The sequence below is a fragment of the Panulirus ornatus genome, chromosome 11, assembly GCF_036320965.1.
Source record: "Panulirus ornatus isolate Po-2019 chromosome 11, ASM3632096v1, whole genome shotgun sequence".
Lineage (NCBI taxonomy): Eukaryota > Metazoa > Arthropoda > Malacostraca > Decapoda > Palinuridae > Panulirus > Panulirus ornatus.
Window position 1 is genome coordinate 6,357,040 of NC_092234.1, and position 13,342 is coordinate 6,370,381.

The 13,342-nt window shown below is 39.7% G+C and overlaps 1 protein-coding gene across 5 annotated transcripts in view; it reads right to left on the reverse strand.

Annotated features, from left to right (window-relative positions):
* The window catches only part of gpp (DOT1 like histone lysine methyltransferase grappa), a 277,074-nt gene that overhangs the window by 20,898 nt on the left and 242,834 nt on the right, over nt 1-13,342 (reverse strand). Inside the window, exon 17 of one of the 5 annotated variants that reach the window (XM_071666500.1) lies at nt 2,367-2,445. The exons of the other annotated variants lie outside the window; for them this stretch is intronic. Within the exon in view, the coding sequence (XP_071522601.1) occupies nt 2,399-2,445 (47 nt within the window). The 3' untranslated portion in view covers nt 2,367-2,398. The remainder of the gene's footprint in view (nt 1-2,366; nt 2,446-13,342) is intronic. 5 annotated transcript variants of the gene reach the window in all.

Sequence of the window (13,342 nt, forward strand, 5' to 3'; positions counted from 1 at the left end):
CATGCAATGACTATTCATCAAGTGAAACCTATTTCTTAATTCAAACCACCTATATATACAAGCTGCTTTCATTACAATAGTTTCCACATCATTACTATGACATCCTAATCTGTCATATTCCAAGCAAGAACTGATTCACTCTCAGCATTTATCCATAACTTGTTCAGTCTACCTCTTTTTTTGTAACAGATTGTAATTCTGCATATTTTCATGACCAACTTATCATCTGATATACATTCTGCATGACCATACCTTCCTATTCCTTTCATTTCAATCTTCATTCAATCTATCCTCTTTCTTGTATACCTACTCACCCTTTCCCTAATTTCAGCTTTCCTATGCAAGTTATTCATCTCTCCTGTTCTTATTTTTTACTTATCCTTATCTACATAAAGTTGAGTTTTACATCCATATATCAGAAATTGGGAAAGTTCTCCTTTATGCAAGTTTCTTCCACAATACAATTGTATTTTTTCCATTCACTACAGCTTACAGTGCATCTCCAAAGTTTCTTCCATGCAAGACTCTGTTATCAACTTCACCTTTTCCACAACCTACATATCTTTACTCAACTTCATTCCCACATACCTTAGTAAAACCCATATCTTCACAATAAGACTGATTTTACACAGTAACCTACCATCACACTTAAAAACCAAAGTCATGTACTTACAATCACTTCCAGCACCCATCCTCTACATCTAGCAATTTATTTAGCTTAGAGCAGAGCATCATTAGCATACAGCACATGTGACAATCTCCATTCTGTTTCACTATGATTGAGAAATAACAAAATTATCACCATTATCTCCCTTTCATCTCAAATTGTCTCATCCCTTAAAAATCCTTACAAGATTATATTCTTGCTGTATAAAAAAAGCACATTCTTATCTATAATGTTTGCTCTGTAGCTACACCACCTTCTATTCAAGGTCATTCCTACACTGACAGTGCATTTACTATATTCACAACTGAGGATGAAACATATTCCATATATCCTTTGAATGCTATCATTTTTACCTGGGACCCTAAGCATACATTCCACCCCTACTGTTCTATCTCCCTCACGTCCATTCACGGTACTCATTAACTTTGTAAAGTGTTCCTTTAATTTCTCTCCACAGAATATACTTACCTTATTTCTCTTACATATGCAAAACTAAAGGTTGTCTTAAATCTACCACAATTCAATCTTGTAACTAACACCACAAAGCATACATACCTGCAACCAAACATATCTTAATACCATTTGTCTCTTATCAAAACTCCCACACCTTCCTTTGCATAGCCATTGTACCCTTTAATGTGCCTATTTCCACCCTTTATCCCTTCCAATTTACACAAGAGAGGACTGAGGTTCAGTCCTTCTTTTACAAAGTAACAATGCTGGAGGGGAAAATTTCCAGCACACACACACACACACACACACACACACACACACACACAAGCTGCCTTCTAAAACACACAAAATATATATAGTTATTAATTTTACTACTCTAGCCTTCCCTAAAAATACCTGCCACTTTCATCCATCTACTTTCACAAACTAATCTTCAAATACTACACTCAACCATGTACATCCACACATTTTGATATAGATGACTGTAGGCAATCACTTGTGGGAATTAATTTGGAAGTAGTGTACTAGGCTCCCCAGCACCAACAAATATAAAAATCTAAGGAAAATAAAAAAAAGTAACAATGAGAGCATTGTGTGTGTGACTGACTGGCTAAAGAAACTAGAGTATAACTAAGGCAGTATAACTAAGACAGAGGTGTGATGTTAGCCAAAAACTTGAGTAACTTTGGCTGGAGGGCAATGAGGAACAATCTGTGGGTTAGCACTGCCTGACCACTACTGTAAGTAACCAGAGGGAAGAGTAAATGTATTGTTCACCAGACATGAGTGCCAAGCTAATACTGGTTGGTTGAATTCATTCTGAGCCCTGGTCATGATCTCTCTACTCTGATTACTATAGCATCACCAGCTGCTCCAACAATTTCTCTTTACCATAAATGGCTTAATAACTGGAAGTTTAAGTCTTCACATAAGATTTGTTTACATGAAGTGTAAGTCTAAATCTAATAGTTTCTTCACAGGTTATGTAAGAAGCTCATACATTCTCTAGTCAGGTATTCTTCACTCTGACAAAGTAATATTTAATATAATAAATTATCAGTAATAGATATATTAAAAATTCAAGAGAAGTACTAGATGGCTACACAAGAGCAGTGTTGACTAGATGAAGTGCCGCATCATAGCGGTGCAGCATGACCTACCATGACCAGGGTGGGGCTACAGATGGCGACATGTGGCTAGGACGTGCTAAAAGCTCCGGTCATGCACAAAGCTTTCTAATACTTACCCAAGACTACCCGTTAGTATTGGTTTCTCCCATTATACTCTACTAGCAGCATGCAACAAACGGGGCGACAGACTAGAGCCTAAAAATAATCAACAAAAATTATGTAAATGAGAAGATAAATAAAGGGGTAATCTCACATTAAAGAGCCCTGCAGGTGGTTCATAAGGATCAACGGTGCCACAAGGTTAGGTGACAGTCAAACTGTCTTTACAGATGTCCAACTTTACCTCACCTTTCTGGGCATGTGATGTTACATCTTGTTGACTCACTGAAGGTTACTCCCCCAAAAGTGGCACCAACAGAGGTATATGGACATACATGCCACCTGAACCTTTCTCATCCACAGTACATGTTGTCAGTCACATTTTCTGCTGCTAAAATGCATAAAGAAATTTTGCCTATCTACTGAAAAATAGCATATCAGATGATTTGGTGCAAGTCTTATCACACTGACGAATCTGCAAGACAGCCATAAGTAAATAAAGAGCACCATAACATTAAATTTCATAAAAGTGTTAAGCAACTATGTAACTGATTACCGTATAATACTGTCTTGCCTGTGGCAAGTGTAAGAATATGTGAGAGAGGACAAACATCCCCACACTGTAGCTTTGTATTAACCGTTGGCCCCCATTGTACACTCCAGCAGGGCTCTGTTACATCAAAATATTTGTGGCAAAATGCTCCAATACAAGCCACTATTAACAGAAGCAAACATGAAGACAGTAATAGCAATTTACGAGTAGGTGAATACCACGTGGCGACTAACCCTCGTCAGTCTGTGGGAGCATGAAGCGCACCAGACAAAGAGAGTTCAGCATGAAAAAATGGCAAAAAATTTATAGGTGCAACATAATCATTTTACAGAGTTTAAACTTGGTAAGTAAATCAGGCCAATTATCACATGAATACACATATGCTGTACTTCATAACTATCTGATGGCCTTGCCAGCACGTGGATAAACCAAACACTGTCAATGTGGGTCATTATAAAATATAGATAAATAAAAGGAAAAACATTTTAAACAATTACTACAGCATATTTCATAACTTACCTTATAAATGATGAAAGAGAACCTCTCTCTTCAAAAACACGAAACAAAGACCTTTAACCACCCTCACAAGTCAGCATCCTCTTGCCATGAATTAACCTATCAAATTTCCATCACACACCTAATACTCTAAATCTCACAGTAGAGTAAAGAATCTGGGAAGCATTCTTCAAGAGCCAACTTGATTCAATTGTAAAAAAAGTAAGTGTCGGATATGGACAAAGGGACACAGAATGCCCACATCTTTCATCCTTGAAAAAGACATTTTGATATACGAAGCCTAGACTTCCTAGTCTCAGAGAGAGATTACAACACAGCTACTAGTGTCTCTCTGGCTTGGAAATACAAGCAGAGTGCTTGAGTCTCTTGTTCTTCAGGGGAATTAATTCTTTATCACATTAGGAGCTTTCTATGAAAAATCTTGCCTTGCACTTCTAATCTCTCCATTTGTCAATAATTTTTTTTCTCCGAAAGTTTTCCTGCTTATGTAACACAACTGTATCATAAGAACAAAAGACCAAATGAGGCAAAACAACTTAAAACTGCTGTGACTTTCTTAACATCTGATTTAGTGCAATAAGAGAAAAGTACTCCTGTGTTTGTGACCAGTGGTTTCAACATGAAGGTTCATCAAATCTTCTCCAAACATTCTAATAACTACAGGATTCCCATATTTTCCACAGACCATAAAAAATAAGTCTTAATTGTGTCAACAATTATCCTACATGAACTGTCTGCAGGACATATGCAAACATTCTACAAGGGTCAAAACATATGACAAAATATCAATCTGCAGTTAGCAAGAGATTCACTATTGTGATAGCCAAAGGAACATGCAAAATTCTGAGCAAGTGTTTGTAGATAAGTTTGGTCACTGTAAAGATTTGAAAAATTTAACGTAAGGCATCCCAGTCTGAATGCAACAAAGTTAACACAGTAAAATTATGAATATCATTTGGTTGGTGAGCCAATAAGCCATTCTAGAGGAGGTGGTGTTGCACTCACAAGAGCTTTGTTCTCTAGGAGCCTTCATTAATGATATACAATGGGATCTGGTGCTTGGGCAGACTGGCTGGCACAAACATTTCATGTCTGGATGAGGTACCATGTAGTTTTCCTGAGGAATCTTTCATTGCTGATATACAATGGGGACCTGATCCTCAGAGCTACCAAAGGATTGGGGAAAAAAAATCTTGCAATAGGTTTCACGGGCAGACAACAAGTGACTGACACACATCTTGTCAACAGGAATGATGAATGGATTATGATGATCAATGATGGACAAAAACATGTTCATGTTTTACCACTATCTATGTGTTAACCAAGAGAATTTTCAGTAATTTTGTTTCCCCTTGGGTGAAAATGCATCCCTATGGGGAAGAAAAGGGTTGCTCTCAATGAGACTGAAGAAACATACTAACCTCCAAAAGTGAATTTAGCTACAGCTATTCTCAAAATTTTTCCTTCGCAAATATTCAACCTTGAGATATCATCAGAGGTACATACTAAGAAAAAATGGACATCATCCTCCACTAGTGTACACTACATCTACATTCTAAAATTTATCCTTAGCAAAGTTAAACTTTCCATATATATTTTCTAAATTCATATATGCAAAAGGGACATCTGAGTGTGTCAGCATCAAACTAAAATCAACTTTTTACTTTAAAACACCTTCTCGATGGATGATTATCTTTCCACTGGAGAATCATTTCTAGAATCACAATGTTTGTCTTAAGCATAGCTTAAAGCAACTTTCTCATTTTCTAACAATTTGTATATGTGCATGTGAAGCGTCTGGGGTAAACCATGGAAAGTTCTGTGGGGCCTGGATGTGGAAAGGGAGCTGTGGTTTCGGTGCATTATTACATGACAGCTAGAGACTCACTGTGATCGAATGGGGCCTTTGTTGTCTTTTCCTAACGCTACCTCGCACACATGATGGGGGAGGGGGTTGTTATTCCATGTGTGGCAAGGTGGCGATGGGAATAAATAAAAGTGACAGTATGAATTATGTACATGCGTATATATGTATATGTCTGTGTGTGTATATACATGTGTACATTGAGATGTATAGGTATGTATATTTGCGTGTGTGGACATGTATGTAGGTGGGTTGGGCCACTCTTTCGTCTGTTTCCTTGGGCTACCTCGCTAACGCGGGGGACAGCGACAAAGCAAAATAAATAAATAAATAATTTGGTCTCCCACTTCTCATTCCCTCCACCTCTCACACATATATCCTCTTTGTCTATCTTTCCTCACTCATTCTCTCCATGTGACCACACCATTTCAAAACACCCTCTTCTGCTCTCTCAACCACACTCTTTTCATTACCACACATCTCTCTTACCCTTTCATTACTTACTCGGTCAAACCACCTCACACCACATATTGTCCTCAAACATCTCATTTCCAGCACATCCACCCTCCTCCGCACAACTTTATCTATAGCCCACACCTCGCAACCATATATCATTGTTAGAACCACTATTCCTTCAAACATACCCATTTTTGCTCTCCAAGATAACATTCTCGCCTTCCACACATTCTTCAACGCTCCCAGAACTTTTGCCCCCTTCCCCCCCATGATACACTATATGTGTATTCGTTGAAACTTATAGGTATGTATATGTGCGTGTGTGGACATGTATGTATATACATGTGCATGTGGGTGGGTTGGGCCATTCTTTCGTCTGTTTCCTTGTGCTTCCTCGCTAACGCGGGAGACAGTGACAAAGTATAATAAGAATAATAATATATATTTCATGTGTGGCAGGGTGGTGACAGGAATAAATAAAGGTCGCAAGTATGAATCATGTACATGTGTATATATATGTATATGTCTGTGTATGTATATATATGTATACGTTGAAATGTATAGGTATGTATATGTGCATGTGTGGCTGTGTATGTGTATACCTGTGTATGTGGGTGGATTGGGCCATTCTTTTGTGTTTCCTTGCGCTACCTCGCTAACATGGGAGACAGCGACAAAGCATAATACATAAATAAATATCAATAATTTTTTTTTTTTTTTGCTTTGTCGCTGTCTCCCGCATTAGCGAGGTAGCGCAAGGGAACAGACGAAAGAATGGCCCAACCTACCTACATACACATGTATATACGTACACATCCACACCCACAAATATACATACCTATACATCTCAATGTATACATATATATACACACACAGACATATTCATATATACACATGTACATAATTCATGCTCTCTGCCTTTATTCATTCCCATCGCCACCCTGCCACACATGAAATAACAGCCCCATTCCCCCTTGTGTGCGCGAGGTAGCGCTAGGAAGACAACAAAGGCCCCATTCGTTCACACTCAGTCTCTACCTGTCATGTACTAATGCACCGAAACCACAGCTCCCTTTCCACATCCAGGCACCATGGAACTTTCCATAGTTTACCCCAGACGCTTCACATGCCCTGATTCAATCCATTAACAGCACGTCGACCCTGGTATACCACATCGTTCCAATTCACTCTATTCCTTGCACGCCTTTCACCCTCCTGCATGTTCAGGCCCCGATCACTCAAAATCTTTTTCACTCCATCTTTCCACCTCCAATTTGCTCTCCCACTTCTCCTCGTTCCCTCCACCTCAGACACATATATCCTCTCGGTCAATTTTTCCTAACTCACTCTCTCCATGTGGCCAAACCATTTCAAAACACCCTCTTCTGCTCTCTCAACCACACTCTTTTTATTACCATACATCTCCCGTACCCTATTATTACTTACTTGATCAAACCACCTCACACCACATATTGTCCTTAAACATCTCATTTCCAGCACATCCACCCTCCTCTGCACAACTCTATCCATAGCCCACGCCTCGCAACCATACAACATTGTTGGAACCACTATTCCTTCAAACATACCCATTTTTGCTTTCTGAGATAATGTTCTCGACTTCCACACATTCTTCAAGGCTCCCAGAATTTTCACCCCCTTCCCACCCCATGATTCACTTCTGCTTCCATGGTTCCATCCGCTGCCAGATATCTAAAACACTTCACTTCCTCCAGTTTTTCTCCATTCAAACTTACCTCCCAATTGACTTGACCCTCAACCCTACTGTACCTAATAACCTTGCTCTTATTCACACTTACTCTGAACTTCCTTCTTTCACACACTTTACCAAACTCAGTCACCAGCTTCTGCAGTTTCTCACATGAATCAGCCACCAGCACTGTATCATCAGCAAACTACAACTGACTCACTTCCCAAGATGACTCATCCACAATAGACTGCATAGTTGCCCCTCTTTCCAAAACTCTTGCATTCACCTCCCTAACAACCCCATCCATAAACAAATTAAACAACCATGGAGACATCACACACCCCTGCCGCAAACCTACAATCACTGAGAACCATTCACTTTCCTCTCTTCCTACACATACACATGCCTTACATCCTCGATATAAACTTTTCACAGATTCTAACATCTTGCCTCCCACACCATACATTCTTAATACCTTCCACAGAGCATCTCTAGCAACTCTATCATATGCCTTCTCCAGATCCATAAATGCTACATACAAATCCATTTGCTTTTCTAAGTATTTCTCACATACATTCTTCAAAGCAAACACCTGATCCACACATCCTCTACCACTTCTGAAACCACACTGCTCTTCCCCAATCTGATGCTCTGTACATGCCTTCACCCTCTCAATCAATACCCTCCCATATAATTTACCAGGAATACTTAACAAACTTATACCTCTGTAATTTGAGCACTCACCTTTGTCCCCTTCGCCTTTGTACAATGGCACTATGCAAGCATTCCACCAATCCTCAGGCACCTCACCATGAATCATACATACATTAAATGACCTTACCAACCAGTCAACAACACAGTAACCCCCTTTTTTAATAAATTCCATTGCAATGCCATCCAAACCCGCTGCCTTGCCGGCTTTAATCTTCCGCAAAGCTTTTACTACCTCTTCTCAGTTTACCAAATCATTTTCCCTAACCCTCTCACTTTGCACACCACCTCGACCAAAACATCCTATATCTGCCACTCTATCATCAAACACATTCAACAAACCTTCAAAATACTCACTCCATCTCCTTCTCACATCACCACTACTTGTTATCACCTCCCATTAGCCCCCTTCACTGAAGTTCCCATTTGTTCCCTTGTCTTACGCATTTTATTTACCTCCTTCCAAAACATCTTTTTATTCTCCCTAAAATTTAATGATACTCTTTCATCCCAACTCTCATACTATTCGCCATCTCCCGTGTTAGTGAGGTAGCGTTAAGAACAGAGGACTGATCCTTTGAGAGAAATCCTCACTTGGCCCCCTTCCCTGCTCCTTCTTTTGGAAAATTAAAAAGCGAGAGGGGAGGATTTCCAGCCCCCCACTCCCTCCCCTTGTAGTCGCCTTCTACAACATGCAGGGAAAACGTGGGAAGTATTCTTTCTCCCTTATCCCCAGGGATAACATATGGTTGTTTAATTTGTTTATGGATGGGGTTGTTAGGGAGGTAAATGCAAGAGTTTTGGAAAGAGGGGCAAGTATGAAGTCTGTTGGGGATGAGAGAGCTTGGGAAGTGAGTCAGTTGTTGTTCGCTGATGATACAGCGCTGGTGGCTGATTCATGTGAGAAACTGCAGAAGTTGGTGACTGAGTTTGGTAAAGTGTGTGAAAGAAGAAAGTTAAGAGTAAATGTGAATAAGAGCAAGGTTATTAGGTACAGTAGGGTTGAGGGTCAAGTCAATTGGGAGGTGAGTTTGAATGGAGAAAAACTGGAGGAAGTGAAGTGTTTTAGATATCTGGGAGTGGATCTGGCAGCGGATGGAACCATGGAAGCGGAAGTGGATCATAGGGTGGGGGAGGGGGCGAAAATTCTGGGCGCCTTGAAGAATGTGTGGAAGTCGAGAACATTATCTCGGAAAGCAAAAATGGGTATGTTTGAAGGAATAGTGGTTCCAACAATGTTGTATGGTTGCGAGGCGTGGGCTATGGATAGAGTTGTGCGCAGGAGGATGGATGTGCTGGAAATGAGATGTTTGAGGACAATGTGTGGTGTGAGGTGGTTTGATCGAGTAAGTAACGTAAGGGTAAGAGAGATGTGTGGAAATAAAAAGAGCGTGGTTGAGAGAGCAGAAGAGGGTGTTTTGAAATGGTTTGGGCACATGGAGAGAATGAGTGAGGAAAGATTGACCAAGAGGATATATGTGTCGGAGGTGGAGGGAACGAGGAGAAGAGGGAGACCAAATTGGAGGTGGAAAGATGGAGTGAAAAAGATTTTGTGTGATCGGGGCCTGAACATGCAGGAGGGTGAAAGGAGGGCATGGAATAGAGTGAATTGGAGCGATGTGGTATACCGGGGTTGACGTGCTGTCAGTGGATTGAATCAAGGCATGTGAAGCGTCTGGGGTAAACCATGGAAAGCTGTGTAGGTATGTATATTTGCCTGTGTGGACGTATGTATATACATGTGTATGGGGGTGGGTTGGGCCATTTCTTTCGTCTGTTTCCTTGCGCTACCTCGCAAACGCGGGAGACAGCGGCAAAAAAAAAAAAAAAAAAAAAAAAAATATATATATATAGTTTCCCTGATAATTCTTATATATTATCCAAATGGTTAGTGAAACAACTTAGCAATGTTCAAGGAAAAATCTCTCCATCACATGTTACCAATAGCTTAGATTTTGTAAATATATCTAGGAACATTAGTTTGCCTGATCATAAACTCATTACTCAGTGTGATTGGTTCTCAGTGAGCAGGGGTGTGTGATGTCTCCATGGTTGTTTAATTTGTTTATGGATGGGGTTGTTAGGGAGGTGAATGCAAGAGTTTTGGAAACAGGGGCAAGTATGAAGTCTGTTGGGGATGAGAGAGCTTGGGAAGTGAGTCAGTTGCTGTTCGCTGATGATACAGCGCTGGTGGCTGATTCATGTGAGAAACTGCAGAAGCTGGTGACTGAGTTTGGTAAAGTGTGTGAAAGAAGAAAGTTAAGAGTAAATGTGAATAAGAGCAAGGTTGTCAGGTACAGTAGGGTTGAGGGTCAAGTCAATTGGGAGGTGAGTTTGAATGGAAAAAAACTGGAGGAAGTAAGGTGTTTTAGATATCTGGAGTGGATCTGGCAGCGGATGGAACCATGGAAGCGGAAGTGGATCATAGGGTGGGGGAGGGGGCGAAAATTCTGGGAGCCTTGAAGAATGTGTGGAAGTCGAGAACATTATCTCAGAAAGCAAAAATGGGTATGTTTGAAGGAATAGTGGTTCCAACAATGTTGTATGGTTGCGAGGCGTGGGCTATGGATAGAGTTGTGCGCAGGAGGATGGATGTGCTGGAAATGAGATGTTTGAGGACAATGTGTGGTGTGAGGTGGTTTGATCGAGTAAGCAACGTAAGGGTAAGAGAGATGTGTGGAAATAAAAAGAGCGTGGTTGAGAGAGCAGAAGAGGGTGTTTTGAAATGGTTTGGGCACATGGAGAGAATGAGTGAGGAAAGATTGACCAAGAGGATATATGTGTCGGAGGTGGAGGGAACGAGGAGAAGAGGGAGACCAAATTGGAGGTGGAAAGATGAAGTGAAAAAGATTTTGTGTGATCGGGGCCTGAACATGCAGGAGGGTGAAAGGAGGGCAAGGAATAGAGTGAATTGGAGCGATGTGGTATACCGGGGTTGACGTGCTGTAAGTGGATTGAATCAAGGCATGTGAAGCGTCTGGGGTAAACCATGGAAAGCTGTGTAGGTATGTATATTTGCGTGTGTGGACGTATGTATATACATGTGTATGGGGGTGGGTTGGGCCATTTCTTTCGTCTGTTTCCTTGCGCTACCTCGCAAATGCGGGAGACAGAAAAAAAAAAATAAATAAATAAAATAAACTCATTAATTTTGATGTGAATTCCCTTTTCACTGAAGTCCCCATTGATGAAACCATCACATAACTTAGGAGGAAGATGCCTGATCTCAGTCTTGCCTCATCCCTAGCCATATGAACTTTCAATGAATTAGTAGAACCTTGTGTTTCCAATAATGCTTTCCAAAATGATGAAGGTAATTTTCCCAGACAAATTTGGCCATGCCATTGGAAATCCCCCTAGTCCTATCCTCAGTAACTTATTCATGGTATACTTTGAGAGTGAAATTCTAACTTCAATTAAAAATCATCTTTATGGCCATCTTCCTAAGACTGTAATGTTTTACTTAATGAATTAAATACCATCCACCCAACCAACAAATTCAAGACTGAATGGGAAAAAGAAGGCAAACTGCCATTTCTTGATGTTTTGATAACAGGAAGCATACCAACTCTGAAAGATATATTCATTATTTTTCTGCTCATGATTCTTCTGTAAAAAAAAATAAATGACAGCTAAAGAATGTAAGTGAGTGGGTGAAGCCTTTCTTTGTCTTTTGTGGTTGCTAACTTCCTAATGTGAGAAACATCAATCGAATGTATGTAAGTGGATGAGGCCTTTCTTTGTCTTTCCTAGCACTATTTTGCTAATGCAAGAAACATCAATCAAGCATAAAAAAAATGAAACAGAAAATCTGCTTCTCCTCAGGAGCCTGTAATGGCTAGAATGTTGTCATTTGTATGAGTGAGCAAAGAGCCTATTACAACCAAATCATAGGAAAAGACAACATAAACACTTCACTCTTATAGTAATGCCACTTTAGCCTAGTGGGATATAATACGCTAAATAACAGTGTTCTATCTGCAAGATCATTGTGCAGTTCTTTTACCCAACAACAGTGGGTTTATAGTGCAGCATTTTATCCAAACTATTGTTAATATCCAGTATCTTCCTGTTACCAACTAAATGCAGCCACTATGCTAAGAGACTTTTAGGCTAATAATAAGATGCTAATTTATCACATTCAAATCACAACCTCATGACTGACTATCATGCAGCTGACAACTGTGCCAACAGTCCTATTGTGCCAAGAAGTCATACTGTGTTAGATATTCAACAAGTTACTGTTACAATTAGGGAAAGCTTATTATCTGAGATGGTACACATCTTCTATTTTCCAAAAACAATAATAAAATTTACACATCAAGGATTACTGTAACTTTGCTGTGTTCGGGCCAGGAGCAACAGAGCAGAGGTTTCCAATCCCTGAAATGAGACGTATACTCAATAACAAAGACAGACTGACAAAGGTAAATCTATTAGCCAAGGTCAGGCGCATTGGTTGAATCTAACACTATTACAATATACAAGAATGAGGGGCACCCCAGACATTTCATGGACTGCAATGACTCCCAGGCTCTATCAAATCCTTTTCTCTCCAAACAGGCACCCCAGACTCTTCATGGACTGGAATAACATCAATGCTCCATAATATTCTTTTTCATCCAAATCCTTAAGAAGAACAAAGAATATTTCTTCATTCCATAAGCAAAGACTTTTGTGTGAAGCTGAGAGAGCCCTGCTGAATCCTTTACTAAATACCATAGTTACAATAAGGCTGAAGCAGACTCAGTAATATTTGATATAAGGGGATGATATGTTGCAGAGCTGAAAACTATACTGCTTCCCTTATGGAGATAGGGGTAATAAACATTTATAAAAGTTGGTACATAATCAATCTGCAGCTTAATTATGACAGTAACAAATGAAAGCTATCACATATAGGTGCAATATTACCAAGATAATCAGAAGACTGTCACATTGTTTCATGATGTTATAAAATAAATAAAAGAAAAATTTCCATCAAGTATAAAATGCACACTGTAAACCTCTTACTCTTTAACCCTTAATTGTCATGCTCTTTTCTATTTGTTATCATGATGTGGAAAAAACTAAAATTTTATCTTATTCATTAAGAAATGAAAGAAATATATGTAAAAGTGAAGGATATGTACAAAAAGTGAGTTTAAACAATGTATATAGGCATGGTATAGCGCTAAAATTATCA